This window comes from Mercenaria mercenaria, chromosome 6 (assembly GCF_021730395.1).
Source record: "Mercenaria mercenaria strain notata chromosome 6, MADL_Memer_1, whole genome shotgun sequence".
Classification (NCBI taxonomy): domain Eukaryota; kingdom Metazoa; phylum Mollusca; class Bivalvia; order Venerida; family Veneridae; genus Mercenaria; species Mercenaria mercenaria.
Genome location: NC_069366.1, coordinates 59,386 through 78,619, shown reverse-complemented (window position 1 = coordinate 78,619; position 19,234 = coordinate 59,386). Strand labels below are relative to the sequence as shown.

Sequence of the window (19,234 nt, the reverse complement as noted above, 5' to 3'; positions counted from 1 at the left end):
TGAAAAGACATATAAGCATGCACGCAAAGAAACATTGTACTCAATTTATATAATATACTGTAGCGGAACGAAGAAAAATAGAATATAAATGGATTAAATATTTAGAATTTCACACAGGAAACACGTATAATCAGAAAATAAGTATCACTTTACATATATATTCACAAACAAAATTATAAATAGAGTGAAACTACATTTATCACCATGATTGTAACAGATATACAGATATGAAATAATCTTGCACTCGTAATTCATTATAAGCACTGCATCATGCTTTAGTTATTTCATCTTTTTTACTTCATTTTGGTATTTTATGGCAAATTAGCTTGATAATAATTTTATTTATACGCTTCTTTTCTTCATGTACAATGATAATTGGTTGCTAATAAAGCTTTTGGTTAAGGTGACTTAGTTCTTTTTGTTCTTTTTTCCACTGTTCTTTGTGCTCGTTCAATTTTATTTCAATGCCATTACCATAACAAGTCTCGACAAAAATATGATATAAACTAGCTTTGTTTGATGCAAAGATAAAAAATTTCTGTCGCATCAAGGACTCGATAAGAAAGTGTAACAACAAATCTCGCCTTGTTGATACGGTAATACAGAGCCGGATACAGCGGAAAAGCAGTTTTTATGCAAGAAGGAATTGAAAGATATCTGTAACTTTTTATATGCCAGTCTAGGAAATATGGGACGTACTATGTGATGGCGCGTGCGTTCGTCTGTGCGTCATAATTCGTATCCTGAGCATAACTTTATAGCCATTATAGGTATTAACTTTAAACTTGGCATATAAGTAGATGGCGACAAAACAATGTGCAGAGCGCTTAAACCGGCTCTGTAGATCAAAGTTCACAAATAGAGCTAAAATGGCATAATAACCATGCAAGGTATTTGACTTCCAACTTTGAATGTAGGTAGATGGCGATGAGGCGATGTGCCGAGCACATGAACCGGGTTTGCAGCTCCAAGGTCCATTCTTTGTGTGATAATTATTTGGTGTCCTTTAGTGATTAAATTATTAACCATTCGAGGTAATGACTTCAAACTTGGGATGCAGGACGGTTTGCAGAGTTCACGAACCATGGTGGGAGGACAAAGGTCAATGACACAGCAAGGTCAAATCTACCCATCATATTTCGTGTCAAGAGCATAACTATTATAGGTATTGACCTGAAGCTTTGAATATAGGCAGATGGTGATGAGAGAATGTGATGACTGCAACAATCTACGTTACACGCATCCACCCGCCAAAAACAATCCATCTATTTTCTTGCCCTCTAGTATATTGCCACCACCAACACCGCACACACATGCAAACGCATGCACGCACTCATGCAAACGCGAACACATGCACACACATACACACACTGCTTCCCTTCATCTCCCATGAAAAAAAAAGCTTTTTCTTAAAATTCTGCTTCCATTCTCTTCTGAAATAGCCTTTGGGGCTTTCGGGTGTACATTGCCCCGCTTAGCGGAGCTCTTGTTGTTTAAGGCAATAATCTTCAAACACATTTATGAACTTGGATGAAAAATGTACATGAGTAAATGCCTTGTTGGGCTCTGTCCTTGTTTCAAAATTCAGTATTGTAAAAACAAGTTCATCGTAGTTGGATATGGACTCTGTTTACTCAGTCAAATATTACTTCCTTTTGGCACTAGTCAAATAGCAAAAAGCAATATGTATGAACAGTCAGACTGGAGTCGTATGGTTACAAAGTGCCAGCAAAGCTCAGATATAAAACGCTGTAATAACCGGAAATGTAAACTGCAAGGATATCATAGTGAAAAATCATGTAAATTGCAACTGCCAGGTTGCTATGAATTTCCCAGAAAGGCTGTTAATGAAAAAAAAAAACTTTGACTGTCGCATGGATGACAAAAGAATCTACTGTTACAGTATCTTATAGAAACTCCACAAAATAATACTATATTCTTTTCTCAATTTGGAGACAAAGTCCTCTAATTTCGAAATTACACTTTCTAATGGTTTTTTTTCCATACATGTATAAGTTACTCAAAATTGTCCTTCATTGTTCTTAACAGTGACGGCACTCATTCGGTTATCCTTTCGTATGCAATGGAATATGGTCTGAATATAGGAATGATTGCACGCCTTTCAATGCATTAATTGCGTGCGCCATAGCTGACCTTAAAAATCGGCGTTCGAACGAAGGTTGGGGAGCTGCAATGGGGGACCGGCTAGCTTACCTAAAAAACAAAGCATATGTTGTCCCAACCCTACTTTCAAAATTGGTGGAGCCAGGTTCCCGACTGTAGCTCTAGTAATTGTGTTAGATTAATTAATATAAAATTAGGGAAAACTTGATAAGCATAAAGGCTACTGATTGTCAACAAATCATCAAGTGCACATTTTTACTACATACAGGGATTTGTACATCAAAGTATTTTGCCAGGGTAAAAGAACTGATCGACTTAAAAGAAGTTGTTATAAATTGTGTAAAAGCACACTGTTCGGCGGTACGACCTTCATGACCTTTAGGAATGTTTATTTATATCGCATATTTCTTAACGAATGAACTAAAAATAGTAATTTTAAAATAATCACATGATAAAATGGGTTTACCATACTAGATAGCTATTTTTGTTGGCAGTGGGGTTTTCCATTTCTATAAATAAAGTTACTTATACGTAACATGACATAACTTTAATTTCGGGAAAACCCGCTTGTTTACAGTCATATTGAAAATTAGGATGCTTGGGAATTAGCAGGTAAAGCGTTTAACACATAATTACAGTATAATGTAGCAGAACACAATTAGTTCACGTAAAAACTACTTGAATAGCTTATGTCATGATGATATAGAATTGTTCTGTCCTCATGCAAAATGTATAAAAATCTTTCCTATTAAAAAGAACATTCTTTGAAATTGAATGCATGTTCAAATCTGTACAGTGTTTCGGGGTATTGTGGATTTTAGGGTATAGACGACAGTTTGACAATTTTTACATTTAGACTTAAATCATTGTATAAACTTTCATCTCATTCTTTTACTGATTTGCACATACATTTAAAATGTTTGCATCTCGTGTATTTTTCACATGTCATCTTATGAAAATCAAAGCTATCCTGTACAGTAAGTCAGTGTGTATGTAAAAACACCCAACAAGTGCACATTTAAAAAGCTGAATGTTTTGTAGAAAATTACACATTATTATTTTGATTTGTAGAAAGAAAGAACTTGAAATGTTTGTTTCAATGTGGTTTTTATAACTAATTATTGAAAAATGACCCAAACTATCCTGTACATACTAAATAAGTGTGTATGTAAACAATGGCAAGGAGAGACATAAAACATGGATTTTCATTAAAAGTTGAAAGTTTTGAAAGCTGTAATGGAAAAAGATTGAGGCTGTCATATGTTATTCATTTTCGAAATAATGCCACAACCCGAGACGAATCCATGTGGAGCTTAGTCCAAATAATTGTACTCAAGAGTTGAATATCGTTATATTGTTTTGACTGGTCAATATCCCCGTCCGCTTTGGGTAGACAACGTGAAATATCAGACTGTAAAATCGGTCTACTCGAGGTCTCATTATTTAGACTAGGTGAATCTTGGTCCATATGATATGACGTTGAGGGACAGCGTGATAACATTTGACTGTCGCTGCTCCGTCACGCTTAGAATGATGGCAACTAAAAACAAAAGCTCGTAGAATACGAAATACCCCCTTGATGCATTCAGTAACTGCACAAGGAACAGAAATTATTTGGTCACTGTGAACTGGACGTTTGACGTGCTGACCTCAGATCAATAACTATGGTCATAAGTGACCTTCGTATCAAATGTAATCTAAGACCAAAGCATTCTCTACTTATCTGGCAAAAAAAAACGTTCTACTGTTCTGGGTCAATGTGACCTTGACCTTTGACCTACCAACCTCAAAATCAATAGGGGTCATCTGCTGGTCACTATCAACCTCCCTATCAAGTTTCGTCATTCTAAGCCCAAGCGTTCTCAGGTTATCGTCCGGAAATAGTTTAACTGTTCGGGGTCACTGGGACCTTGACCTTTGATCTACTGACCTCGAAATCAATAGGGTCATCTGCTGGTCATGACCTACCTCCCTGTCAACTTTCATGATCCTAGGCCCAAGCATTCTTGAGATATCATACGGAAACGGTTTAACTGTTCTGAGTCAATGTGACCTTGACCTTTGACCTACTGATCTCAAAATCAAAAGGGGTCATCTGTTGGTTATGATCAATCTCCCTATTTAGTTTCGTGATCCTAGGCCTTTGACCTACTGATCTTAATATCAATAGGGGCCATCTGCTGGTCATGACCAACCTCACTATCAACTTTCATGATCCTAGGTCCAAGCGTTCTCAAGTTATCGTCCGGAAACGATTTAACTGTTCCGAGTCACTGTGACCTTGACCTTTGACCTACTGACCTCAAAATCAATAGGGTCATCTGCTGGTCATGACCAACTTTTATGATTCTAGGCCAAAGCGTTCTTGAGTTATCATCCGGAAACTATTTAACTGTAACCTTGATCTTTAACCTACTGACGTCAGAATCAATAGGGGTCATCGGCTGGTCATGACCAACCTTCCTATTAACATTCATGATCCTAGGCCCAAGCGTTCTTGAGTTATCACCCGGAAACGGATTGGTCTACGGACCGACCGACCGATATCTGCAAAACAATATACCCATCCTTCTTCGAAGGGGTAGAGGGGGAATAAATATCTGATTATCTCGATCTGCGAACGAGTAAGGCCAGGTGAAAAACTGACATGCGATATAAAATACAATAAAATTGCACATTCTACTTATGTTGACATGATCACCCAAATACTATTATTAAACAAGTTAAAGCGTAGCAAAAGTTCCTTCTAGGGCACATCTATATAAATATATAATGATCATCTTGTAAACTTTTGGTTTTTAAATATTAGTCATCAGTGTGTGGAACCCCAGGATTGGACGCAAGGACAAAGCCATTCTACCTTATTGGCATTTATTCGCTTTATTTTTTTTCTGTTAAACATCCTAATGTAGTGATTTGATGCGCTAACAGTTTACATACTTAGTGGACATTGATCAAGTAATTCATGGCTATAATTTTGTAGTATTTGTCCTAAATATCGTGCATGTGACATCCGGGCATTCGATACGTGAAGTTGTTGAGCACAATGAGAGGGTCGCAATGGGCTTTGTTTCCACATATTGACCATACATTCGAGGGTAACGAACCTTTGTGACAAACAAGATGTTTGGTGTGTTTCAACAACGCCACTTTTCCATCCTTTGGTTTAGTAATATGTAATCCGCGGAGCGCGTTCAGTCAGAGAGTCACCTCAATTAGAAAAATAATAAGTTAATAACTTTAACGTCAGAGGTTATGTCTAAGGTCACGGAATTTGATTGGCCAGCTTGCAATGACAACAGGTCAGTTGCTCAGTCATGTGTGACTTACCAATTCTAAGTGTTACTTCTCGAGAGAAGGAACAATTATATCTTTTAAGCGTTTCTAGGGAGCTTAGTCCTATAAATGAGATCTAACACAACATTTTTTAAACATTTTGACGTCTATCGGTTGCCACTGTATCGTTTCGTCCTCGTCAACGTATTTATATATGTACCTATTATTAGAACGTGGTTTTCCTAGGCGGGAAACCCGCTGATCACTTTGAGTCATATGATTGATCTGATAACTGTGTACCCATATCCGTCTGTTTAAGAACTTTTTATATCATGCATAGACGACCCCTAATGTTTTTGGGATCACCACATCAAAGGTCAAGGTCACTGGGGCTTGAACATGGAAAACCATTTCCGATCAATAACTTGAGAACCACTTGACCCAGAATGTTGAAACTTCATAGGATGATTAATCATGCAGAGTAGATGATCCCTAATGATCTTGGGGTCACTCTGTTAAAGGTCAAGGTCACAGGGGCTTGAACATGGAAAACCATTTTCGATCGATAACTTGAGAACCACTTGACCCGGAATGTTGAAACTTCAAAGGATGATTGGACTTGCTGAGTAGATGACGCCTATTGATTTTAGGGTCGCGCTATTAAAGGTCAAGGTCACAGGGGCTTGAACATGGAAAACCATTTCCGATCAATAACTTGAGAACCACTTGACTCAGAATGTTGAAACTTCATAGGATGATTTGACATGCAAAGTAGATGACCCCTATTGATTTTGGAGTCACTCTATTAAAGGTCAAAGTCGCAGCAGACAAAACATGGAAATCCATTTCCGGTCAAGAACTTGAGACCCATTTGACCTAGAACCTTCAAACTTCATAGGATGATAGGACTTACAGAATAGATGACCCTATTGGTTTGGTAGTCACATCATTAAAGGTCAATGTCACAGGGGGCTGAACATAGAAAACTCTTTCCAGTCAATAATTTGAGAACCACTTGACCCAAAATATTGAAACTTAATAGGATGATTTGGCATACAGAGTAGATGGCCCCTTTTGATTTTGGGGTCTTTCTATTAAAGGCCAAGGTCGCAGCGAACAGAACATGGAAATCCATTTCCGGTCAATAACTTGAGAACCATTTGACACAGAACCTTCAATCTTCATAGGGTGATAGGACTTACAGAGTAGATGACCCCTATTATTTTTGGGGTCACTCCATCAAAGGTGGCTGAACATAGAAGAATCTTTCCAATCAATAACTTGAGAACCACTTGTCCCAGAATGTTGAAACTTAATAGGATGATTGGACATTTTCAGAGTAGATGACCCCTACTGATTTTGGGGTCACTCGATCAAAGGTCAAGGTCACAGGGGCCTGAACACGGAAAACCGTTTCCAATCCATTACTTGATAACCACTAGGCCCAGAGTGTTGAAACTTAGTTGGATGATTGGGCATGCCAAGTAGATGATCCATATTGCAGCCAACCATCAGTGTCTCTTTGACTTTCGCTGCAGTCCCCTTTTGACTTTTTGCCTATACGAATATGCATTGGGGTAGACATGCGCTTTTCTACAAAAGCATCTTCTAGTTTCGTACATTCCCCCACGAATAATTTTGATACGTTGAGCTGATTGTTGATGTGCAGATGCTTGATCAAATGGCTCTGGTACATGGTTATTTGTTGGAATGCAGGAGTAAGGTCCTCGCTAACAGTTGTGCAAATGGATCCGCTTTGACTCTTTCAGAACCCGGCAGAGCTAAAAATGAAAAAGCTTTTATGAACCAGATGACGGATCTTCGTTAAACTTGGCCTGTAGCGTCCTTGCATCGAATTCGCTCAAATTTGTTCTATTTGTGTTTAGTCCCTTTAAGGGGAGGCAATAGTTAATATAAACGCAAAACATTCACATTCAGTAAACGACTTTTATTTATAATCAAACTATGGGCCTTCACCAAACTTGATCTGTAACATCCTAGTATGGACCACGCTTAGGGACTGCCAGAACTGAATGTGAAACAATTTTTAAACAAGTTCGCATGAATTATTTGATGAATCTTCACCAAACTTGGTTTAAAGATCATTAATTTTAATCAAGTAGTTCATTTTTAGGGACCCTCGGCGCTTACAAAATAGAAAAATATTCAAATCGACTTGTTTTCTTGAACCACTTGATGAATGTAAATGTATATTAGATCCAAAGTTCATAGTTTTTATCACATGTTTGAAGCCTTGAAATGTCTGATGGTTGCGGGCTTTTGGTAAATTTATTTTCTGTTTAAATGTCAGTCTATGAATATACATGAATGAGAAACAAATACAAATTTAATGTGCCTCATATCTAACATGAACTCTGCCTGACCCAGCGTGTGATGTAACCATGGGCTGATTGATCTTATATAATCTAAATGGTCAGTGTGAGTGGATGCAGGTTGAATAAGAACTGCTTGTTCATTGACAATTCATCCGCATTGTTCATGAATGGGACGTTTTTGTGTAGCACATGAACATCCTTTGGATGTGATTCGGAATAAAATAAAGATGCTATGACTGTCAGAAATACACTTTAACTTTGATAGCGGGATAAACCCGGAACCAAACATGATAATACTCTAGTGTAATAAAGCTTTGACGTCGACGTCGTTTATAGTATAGGAGGCGATGGTCAAATTGACTTGTTTATATAATAAAAGAAAGTAGAAATTTTATGTTTCGGCTAGAAAATCTTACATGTAATAAAGAGAATATTACATTTGTGTCTTTCCACATTGAATTGATTAAACTCGTTGACTTAAATTGATAAAATGCTCGGCAGAGCCTCCCTTTTGATAATTTTATTCAACTCCTTTAATAAATTCAGTATGAAAAGACACTCGTGTAAAATCCTCTATATAAAGCATGAACAATTATTAACAAGTTTATGCGTACTAACAGTACTATGCTTTAGGTTTAAAATAGTACACACTGTATACATGTATAAATAATCACAGTTTTAAAATGGCTGTTTTTGTTTGTTTTTTTGTTTTTTTGACAATCAACTGTTACTGCACGAAATTTCATTATGAATATAGCCGCTGTATGTGCAAACTTAATTTATATATTTAATTAAGTTAAATACGTTTGATGAGTATTTTATACATTTGAAGTAAATATCTATAGATAAAAGATAGTCATTGGATATCTTTAACCAAACTCCTCTCAGTTTTGTATGAATGGATCCGCTATTTGAAATTACAACTGATATTTGAAATTGAGACAATAAGTAAAATCTGAAAGCAAAGATGAGAAATGTTTTAACATGCAAAAAATCCAATTTAACACGAAAATAAACAATTATACGTAATACAACCTCACCCCTGCAATAGAAATAATACATGATGCTCTGTTAACTGTGTCCCTACCCGCTTTATAATTAATGGTTTCTATATTTCCTATTAACGCAGGGGCGCCTTCATCCTGTTATAAAATGTGCAATAGAAAACTTAACTCTTCGCCAGTAGAATTGTTATTAAAAGTAGATTTCTATTTACCACAGAAACAAAGATAAGATTATGTCTACCACTACGAGCTCAGAATCAGATGTTGAAGTGGCTTTGCAAGACAATAAAGACATTATAATTGGATTGATTGCAGCCAGTATTGTCGTTCTGTCGGTTGTCCTTGTGTTCGTAATTGTTTACTGGTGGTACAAATACCGACAGAAACATGCTCCGATACGCAGCACTTATGAGTCAGTCAATGAACTTCATACAGCTATGCCCGACATTGAAATAGAAGAGGTAGGTTGAGCTTTCTTTAAATTAATTTGTATTTTGTTAATATTTTCCGTCTAAGTGACAGACATTTTGGTTATTTATGATAATGATTCTGTATGAACGGCAGTTTTTTTTCTTGCATGTGCAATATGAAACTCATTATATGCCCAGGATGTATGTTAGCTGTCACATTCCAGGTTACTTCACATACCAAGCACTATCTATGTTATCTTATCCCTAACAAAGGTTTTCCTCGGTTTCTTTTTAACATGTGACAGTACCATTTATATTTTAGATCATTCTAAGAAACTCCTTGACTGGTAATCAGAGTTTTTAAGTTATCTAAATGTCTTATAAAATTTACTTTGATAGGATGATTCCCAACTTTTTTGACAAATAGAAGTTTGAAATTTTAAAAGACCTGTGACAGTTTAGTATGAAGTCTGTCTAATTTTTTGAAGTATGTTGAATCGCTCAGAGGTATCTGAAATACATGCGTTCAGTATCATTCTAAGTACTGATGCTTTACCAATATATGTATCAAAAGGGCTAATGGTTGAATACTTCATAGTTTTGTGTTACGTTAGGAATTAATGTTTGTTTTGAAATATTGATAATGCATCTTTTAGGTTTTCTTGTGATATATGTGTATTTACACTTTAAATAAATGCGTTAAATGTTGAAATTTACTATGGCAGAAAATACTGATTGTTCTACAGTTCAGATTGTTAATTCTTGGTTCATATTATTTTGAAACGCCATGAGCTTGCACATTTTATGTGTACATTGTTCAGTTATGACTTAATCAGGATTAGTGTTGTTTTGTCAAACAACGTAAGTGAGGTAATTTTTTCGATCTATGTTTTATATTCTCGCAGGCTTAGCCTAAGTCAATTTGTATTTGTTTTTCTTCTAAACATGCAGACAGTCAACAGAACGGCACAGAGTATCTTAATTATATCCGAAAAAATATTTGTTCTAATAATGATTTTTTTTGCATGCTATTTTAGTGCAAAGTTTGTTCTGCTATTTTAGTGCAAAGTCTGTTCAGTTGTACCATACAACTTTACCCCCACCAACTTTTGTCGTTGTTTTTTACACTAGACCGAACATCGTTCCCCCTTTGCCCATTCTTACTAAAACATATTGTTTATACTAGGTACTGAATACACAACTTGGCGCGAAAGGGTAAGGTTTGACAAAGCGGGTGGAGGGTTAGGGGTTGGGGATGGCGTCACTTAATACAAATGTTCTGTGTTCCATACAAACAACTGTGACATTAAAGATTTATTTTCAACATTATTTTCTGAATGCAAACCCCTATTTTACTGGCCACATGTTATGATAATGATGTCTGGACAATTTATTTTTAGGTAAATAAAGCAGATTCATATTTAAGCCGAAAGATGACCATTCGGCTACATTTTAGGATTGTTACTGTTTGGATATCTTATTCCTTATAAAAGCAACATTTATACGTCTTGATGACTTTATAGCACTTAATATATTTCTTTTGGACTTTTCAGACCAATATTGATGAGACAGATGACGTGGAAGATGAACACAAGCCATTCAATCCTGAGGAAGACGTACACATTGAAGAGGGTTTAGCTGTTATCTCCGATAAAGTTTCGAAAGGTGGTGAAGTTTTCAGTAACTTTTAAGACAGCCCAGGAGATTGACTGATGTAAGTTTTTGTTTTGAAACATATTTACCACTAAATTGAGGTAGTTCAATTTATAGTGACATAACAGAGATCATAAATTTAAGGACACACTTAGGGGTCGAGGGGTGACCTGCTTTAACATGATTTTTCTCCTATTTTTGAATAATAAACATGATGTGTAGCGTACCAAAATGAAGGTGAAAGATTGAACTATACCATGGTACTACCGGTATTTTCATAGCATTTTAATATGCAGTATGATTCTTTTTAGATAACAAATTATGTAAGAGTCTATTGTTATCTTCAAACAGATTCACCTCTCTCATCAGTACATCCAATGAGCCAACATTTTGTGTGCAGTATGGGAGGCCCAGAAACTACAAAAGTGTTTCACAAATTTTCTCTAAATTGCCAGAAAAAAGATTTACAGACAGATCGATTATTTGTGGGTATTTATTTCCTTCCCCAATGAATTAAAATTGATATAATTCAAGAATGGTTCATTTATTAACAAACTGTGATACACTTTTATAGAATATCCTTCAAAGGAACAGACTGCCAATTTTATGCAATTTCTTCATAAATAATGGAATTGAATCACATCAAACACTTCGCCACTGTCCCGGTCACAGGTAGGAATGGTGTCTGCCCATCTAATGTCTCCGGAGCTGATGGTTTGTCCTGATCTGTCTCTCCGCTGGGGTTCTTAAAGTTTTAAACATTTTGCATTTGGTATTGTGGACGTATTGAAAGACTACTTACGTAAGACAGTAACAGTCACACAGAGAAATCGCATTAAAATAAAATTAGTTGTGAATTTCTGTTCTGAGAAAACGAAGAAAATGTATAATACCTTCATCAGAGCATGAACTTCCCTTATTTTTCTGCCAACGAATCAGACTACTTCATTATTCCATTCCATCCACAATTTGAACATTAGTAATAATTATTCACAAATAATTAACCCTCTCCACCAAGACAGTCAGTCAAAATCATTTATATTTACCTGATGAAAATCACCCATATAACTTCCATTACATCACCCATTAACGCTCCCTCTATGAATGACCCATTATAATTATTGAGATGCTAAGCTGATGGTCCATAAATACGGTGACTAAATTTATAGCCTGGCTGTTCTTTTCAGAAGAGTGTTATTGTAAACACATGTCAAATATCTACTGTTAATTCTGGAAATTCATCAAATAATGGTTTTATATTTGAACTTTTAAGTTCTTTTTTTCTTGCATCTGATAGAGGAAATTATGGTGAATTTATATGAAATAAACACCAAAAAATCCAAAACTGTTGATTGACCCCTAAGTATGTCCTTCAACGAACTGCTTTCTTCAATGCAGATGGTAAGCTACTTTGGCCCTGTCTATATAACTAAGTACTGTAAGTAGAGAGGCTGCAAAAGTGTTCAATGGTGATGCGCCTGGTTTTCATCTTGAAATAAATCCTCCGCCTCGTGTTTCTGTTGAAGAGTTGTCACAAGCGCAAGATCATTCTGTAGCAGTTTTCCAAATTTTAAGGACATTAGCTAAGTGAACTAATCACTATTAGATGACTAAAATGTAAAATCGCATTATACGAATATATAACACTTTTGTATCATGTTAGTGTGTTTGCTATATCTTTGCATCCATCATATCAATTAATCGCAACTTTTTGTTTCAGATTGTTAAACGTTATGGGAAAATTTATGAATCGTACTTTTTGATAAAATGGATAAGAAATATATTCATCGATACTATTTTTATAACATTATACCAATGACTTCGTTTGTTTGGTTCCCGTTTGAGGCGTATTGAAGATGTTTTTCGGGCTGCTGAGGTAGGGTCATAATGCCTGCTGAGACATTGTTTTGTTATGAACATAAAATATATTAATTTCTTGTTAAATCCTGTTTTCGATAATTGTTTTCTCTGAAACTGTCAAATGTTAGCATACTGATTAACACAGTAGAAAGTTTTATTTAAGGGGACGCATACTTTGAAATTAGAAAAAAGTGGGTGGGGTATTATAAAATTTACCTGCAAAAAAGTACAAGGTTTTGGTAAATGAAATGAATACTGTTTCAACTGTTATAAGTACACAAAGGATTGCTCACTAAAATAAAAATGAGAAGAACTGAAACAAGAAAGTTATTGTTGAATTACATAAGACTTCTTGTGTACATTCAAAGTCAACAATTAAGACTTTTTGGTGCGAACATAATAGTGCTTTACTTTGTCCAAACATTTATCAATGTCCTACAGATTCTAATTTAAAGAAAGAATGTGAAATAAGTTCACTGTCTTGCTTTTCAGTTCGCATATGTGAGCTAAAACACATTATTTAGTTTGTTTACAAAGTAGTGCATAAGAAAAGATACGGTGGTCAAGGAATGCCACATTACAAAACTAAAAGAGTATATTCCCCTTAATACATTAAACATTTATTGTTACAGAAGTCTAGTGGCTTACAATAAAGGCCTAGAAATGTTGCCATTATTAATTTTTAACTTGGTATTCATGAACTACAATGCACTTAAATATCAAAACACATTCAACAAACTTTTGAAAATGTATTGTCTTGAAAATCCCTAAAATAAGGTATGAAATTTGGTTGAGAGGTCCAATCAATGTGTATATGTGCAAAAGCAACATTCTAATCTTGTTCACAAAAGTTACTAATAAACAACAGGAATGTCAATGATCAAAACTGGACGAATATACAGTTATCCTCACTTGTCACAATGTCATTTATAATTTGTCCTTGAATTCTCCACCATACTTTTCATAACTCTGTTTGCACGAGTTGCACGAGAATGCTGTCATTCACGTAAAAAAACGGAGTCAAATAAGTTGTAAATGCAATATCATCTAAACGTAATTAATGAATTATGCAGTTCAAGATAAACTTTATCTCATAACGTAACGAACATGTATAATGTTGTAACAACAACTTTACTTACACTGATTTAAGTAGCAGTCGGTTTATAAGTGACTTTATTGATTCATTTTGTGTTTTGTTATTGTTGTCAGAAAGTATAACGGAAGTGCCTCAGAACTGAAGCGGAAACCAGTTTGATGCGCAAAGTAGTCCACTGTAAGTAATATTATTTGACAAATGTCCACAGAAATTAATAATTTTCTAATATTAAAGACGAATATCTGAATAGGATTCATTATTTGATAAGAAATTATAATCATCGACATGTTTTTTTAAAAATCGTACACGTGCTGACACCTAAGTTGTCTCCCGTTGTTTATTAGAGTTACCTTTCGTCCGGCGCAGTAATACATTTGCAGTGAATCGCCGAGAAGTCGTGGGAAAATTAAAAACCATGTAAACAAACTAAAATTAACCACCTTTTCAAGATGAATTTCAAGTGATCGACATTATGCATTTAACCCGCCTGACCTGTGTAGCATCTTAGATATCTGTTCTAAGGTATTCATTGTGTAGAATGTCATGTTATGCCCTTACAATGCTAATCCCACTCTGATTTTTTTGTTTACATTTTTTATCAATGAGAAATATGGCGTCCATCCCGAGATGAACAGACGTGGCGTTAAATTTTTACATGTTTAAGCAAACCTGGTGTGTTAGAAAGAAAATCTCATCCCTTCAACATTATTTGGAACACTGTTATTGTAAAAAACCTGTATTTTCCTTATAAAAAAGCTTAATATTTTGTGTTGAATGTACTTTCACAAAGACCTCTGTTTTCCTATTACATTCATAGTACCACATCCTTATCCACAAAATACTGAATATTACAGGTGTCCATCAGTATTATATCAGTTTAGGAATATGTTTTTTATTTTCCCACCATCGATTTCTTGAATATGCACCCCTTCCGCATTGCTGTATGAACTGTGAATGTAGCAATATGCGTCCCCTTAATCCACTGAATTTGGTTATCTCCCTTTATGGCTTTTAACTGTATATGTTCATGTGCAGTAATGTGAGTAAGGTTTTCTATCCATCAATCTCACACCCTGGTACCGACGCTCCCAAGTACAGGTGGCACTCGCACATACAGCGCTTGATAAGCGATTTTGGAGGAGCCGGTACCAGGGTGTGAATCTGACTAAAGTACATCTCCTATTACGCTACGCTTAGGATCTGACAACGAGCTATTGATGGCCTCGTTCTGACGACCCTTCCGCTAGCCAATCAAAAGCTAACTTACAACATTCTGCAAGCTTTAAAAAGCCTTGGTATTTGATACCTACAATTTTTATGTCGAAAGTAATTAGATAGCCGGTTAGCTCAGTCGGTAGGGCACTTTCTCTGTAAGCGAGAGGTCCCGGGTTCGAGCCCTGGATTGACTTCAAATTTTTCTTTTTTCTTACTCTTTGACATTCGAACAAGTTGTCTGATTGGTTCAAATAAAGATAGATTTGCGAAAATGAAAATAGCAATATTGGAAATCCAAAATATACACAAGACGAATGTGAATGGGTCGTTCTCAGATCTTCGTTTAGAAGATCAAGTACTTTAGTCAGATTGTCTATCCATGTAATTATAAATAACATCTATTGGACAGCTGTTTGATCTGTTTTTAACTTAAAGCTTATCATGCTGGACATGATCGATTCTGCCTTTGCGGCCAGTGCAAGATCTTAATCAGCCAGCACAACCGTGCAGTCTGATCAAGATCTGCACTGTTCGTCATTCAGTCAGTATATTTTTGGTAAACACCCCTTTAACAGTTAATGGTACTGTCCAAATTGAAAGATGGAAAAGTTCATTATAGAAATTTAGCAGGGTAAGGGTTAAAATTTAAAGCCTTATGGAACATTAATCTTTATTCAGTGATCAATACATTTTGCAATATAATCATCATTTTCTGTAAGACATCAAGATTTATGTTCCTGTATATGTTGTATTTTACAAAATAGTTTAACTGTTGAAATTGAATCATTTGCACATGTGATATAAATATGTTGTTTTATTCCAATGTTAAACAAAATTCATATTTCTGCATTTTATTTCATGGTTGTGTATGTGTTACATTTACAATTGCGTGTATTGGTACCATGCCAGTGTGCCTATGTTGTGAATATGTTTAACTCTTCATTTTTTGTAGAAAATTCATACGCAATTGTTCGTTGCAAAATGAAAACAAAGTTATATGTGTATTACATATTCACTGTTGTTTACATACTACCTTTTTTCTGTAAGGAAAACATAAACAGTCATGTTAAGTTACAATATATTATTGTAATATAATGTATTATATAATAGTATGCAATATTTGCATTTATGCAATGTTTGCAAGTATTGTCAGCATATATCAGACTGGCATACTTAATATTTAGTTATTCTACTTAGATTATGTTATTTGCAATAAAAATGTGTTTATTAAGTTTGTTACTGAAGATGACTATTCTAACACGACCCGATTTATTTCACTATTAACAAAGAAGAATGAAACGGTGTGTTATTATGCAACACATGCACCGTTTGTACGTCACAATCATTACTATTTTTCAAACGTCATAGCGGCGCTGAAAAGAGAACCACACAAAACAGGCAAATATTTAGTGAATATATCTCAGGTTGTAGATAATAATCGTTGTTAATGAGTTAGAATTGAAATAATATTTCTCAATCAGCGATTTTCTCTTGAACAACATCATTGTATGTCGTTCAGATGTATGTTATCATATTACTTTGGCTGTGCCCTTTCGCATATGAACACCGAACAATGACTATATTCAACGACAAATAATAACTGTTTAGGATACATCATTTCTTAAGTTAATATTTCTGCAAATAATACCAGCTACTTACCATGCTGTTTGAATTAGCAATAAAGGGGCTATATATCCTGACAGTATCACACCATTTACAAAAAAAAAAAATCTGCATGTCTTCTTTTCATGCATTTACTTATTCTAGAGGGACTGGCCTCCACATCGTACGACAACAAAGGAAAGGGAAAATTGCAAGAAATCAGGAAATTGTTACTATAGTTATTGACAGATTAGATATATAGTACATATATAGTGTTTTTATTCGATTTTTTGTCCGTCCGGAGTCATACCGCAAAATCAGTTTGTAGGATTTCAATAAAACATGAAATGTTAACTGGTATTAAGTCATGTGTCCCTGCAAGTTCTAGTTTGATTGCATGAGGAAAACAATATTTATGGCCCTTTGTACATGTGTTATGGCCCTTAGTATTTATATAATGCTTACTATACAGGCCATTTATTGTTTGCAAATATATTATAATAATTATATCCATTTTTGCTATGTGATACTGTGACCAAGCTTAATACATATATAGCTTTCTTATAGCTGTTACTAAAAATGAGAAAAATTGTTTCTGCTCAATAACTTCACCGAGGAAAGGGTATTGCATCCATGCTTAGAATGTAGGAAGCTTGCATGGAGTCTATGCTTTTATATGTTTTTGGGTTGCCAAGGGCAAGGTCACAGAACATTGTTTCTACAAATAGAAAAGTGATTTTTCTCACGATGATTTTAGTTAGGAATGAAATAAGCAGACAAAAACTGGTAAATAGGTAGCTTCCATTGAGACCAACTTTTTTTCATTTTAGGTAACTTGGGTCAAGGTCATTGATTGTTACTAAATATAGAAGAATGGTTTTCGGGCATAATAAATATAGAATAAGTAGCTTTGAAAAAGACTGAAATTCACGTGCATTTAAGTGCTTTTTGCAGGCAAAGAATGCTTCTTCAAGGGTAAAACCTTAATTCCGTCAAGCTGTGATATTTTTCCATTTTCCCTGTTTTATAACTATTATTTACACAGATATACCGTGATTTAATTTCATTAAAGTGAATAGATAAATTTAGAATTACGTTTGTTAGTTTTTTATAGTTTACAGACAAGGTTGTTATAGTAAGTAATTGTGTAAAGCATAAAAATACATTGTTTTTATTAGAACCAATTTTTTAAAAAAGCTTTTTGGTTGTGTAGTTATGTAATAGATCTATTCATTACTGTTAAAATTCGTATATTTATAACAATGTTTCTTCGTAGCTTTAGGTTTACAATAACACACAATAGATATCAAATAATTTTATAAATAACTCAAAGAGTACTGATATATGATTTGTTTTAAATGTTCAAAATCTTTAAAGCATTTTTAATTTATCGTTACATATATTTTTCATTGTACTTTTAACCATACTTGGCCACTGACGGGATCTTTTTTATTTCCTTTGGTAGTTTGATTGAATAGATACTTTCGTAGTTAGCATCAATGCAAAATATTTAGTTAAAATGTTTGAATGTTAATTATTATTTCCTTCCCGTGTACCTTTTCTGTGAGACGTTGAAGCAGAATATTTGAATAATCTAATTCACTTTCGACCCTACAATTAAAATTTTGATATCATCCTATTTTCGCCAATCAGTCTTTGAAAGAGATGCTTTGTATTTAAAATTCAAGGCATACACGCTATGCTGAATGAACAAAAAATGTGACAAATGTTATATAGCATTTTGCTTGCAGGCTATTCTGTTTCATTGCTTTTTATTATTATTGTTGTTTCTTTGCTTCGCTATTTCCTATTTAAACTCTATTTTGTGACTAGAAACGTGATGTCATCATTTCTTAGTTTTGTGATCTCCTGTATACATGTAACAATGTTTGTGTGAGTGAATTGATCAGTACTGGTTGTTGAATAAAAACATTGAGTTGGAAAGTGTTTGTTCTTTTGTCCAACGAACAATATGCATTTTAGTATGAGACTGCCTGGCCATAAATTTAGCAGGGTAAAGGTTAAGGTGTTTTCTCCATTTTTTTCTATAGATAACGCTTGAATAATGGGCATAATTACGAATAACATTTAAAACTATTCTCCCCTGTGTGTATTCTCATATTTTTCTTAAGATAGCAGGCATGACCAGGCCAGACCAGTACTGGCCAAAAATTAGACCATGCCAATTCAAACATTTCCTTGTCTCATATTTAGGAAGCAGCTGGTAGTTTCCAGTCTTAGATGCGAATTAGGCAGTCTCAAAATCTTAAAATAAAGGTAAGTCTCATGAAGGCCCTGTTTTTCTTCAGAATGATATTCAATATAAATTTTGTGATTTGGTGCTCTGGAATGGACAGTTTTAAAACTTTTAACACGCATTCGGCTTACCTTAACGGAATAAGTGTCCTGAAGTCGATCAGATGCGAAATTGTGAATGTCGACTGCTAGCTCTATGTGCCATTGTCAAATCAACAGAGGCCTAATTCAGCAAGGTAAATCGGTTGACAGGTACATTTGTTATGTAGAATAGGTAGGGGAGAGGTTTGTGTGCAAGGCACTGCATTGTTGAACTCCTGCTTTTCCCCTAACGTGTTTATATGATTTCTGCTGAATCTAAGGAAGACAACGGTATTCCGTTTGGACCATCGAGATTTTTAT

General features: G+C 34.8%; 1 protein-coding gene across 2 annotated transcripts in view; it reads left to right on the top strand.

Annotated features, from left to right (window-relative positions):
• LOC123549815 (uncharacterized) overlaps positions 1 to 18,520 on the top strand; it is a 30,956-nt gene extending 12,436 nt beyond the window's left edge. The window contains exons 4-6 of one of the 2 annotated variants that reach the window (XM_053544917.1): positions 8,958 to 9,201; positions 10,704 to 10,864; positions 13,873 to 18,520. In XM_053544917.1, coding sequence (XP_053400892.1) covers positions 8,958 to 9,040 — 83 coding nt within the window. In that variant the 3' untranslated portion in view covers positions 9,041 to 9,201; positions 10,704 to 10,864; positions 13,873 to 18,520. The other variant, XM_053544916.1, reaches the window with a different exon arrangement.
• The last annotated feature ends 714 nt before the right edge of the window (positions 18,521 to 19,234 follow it).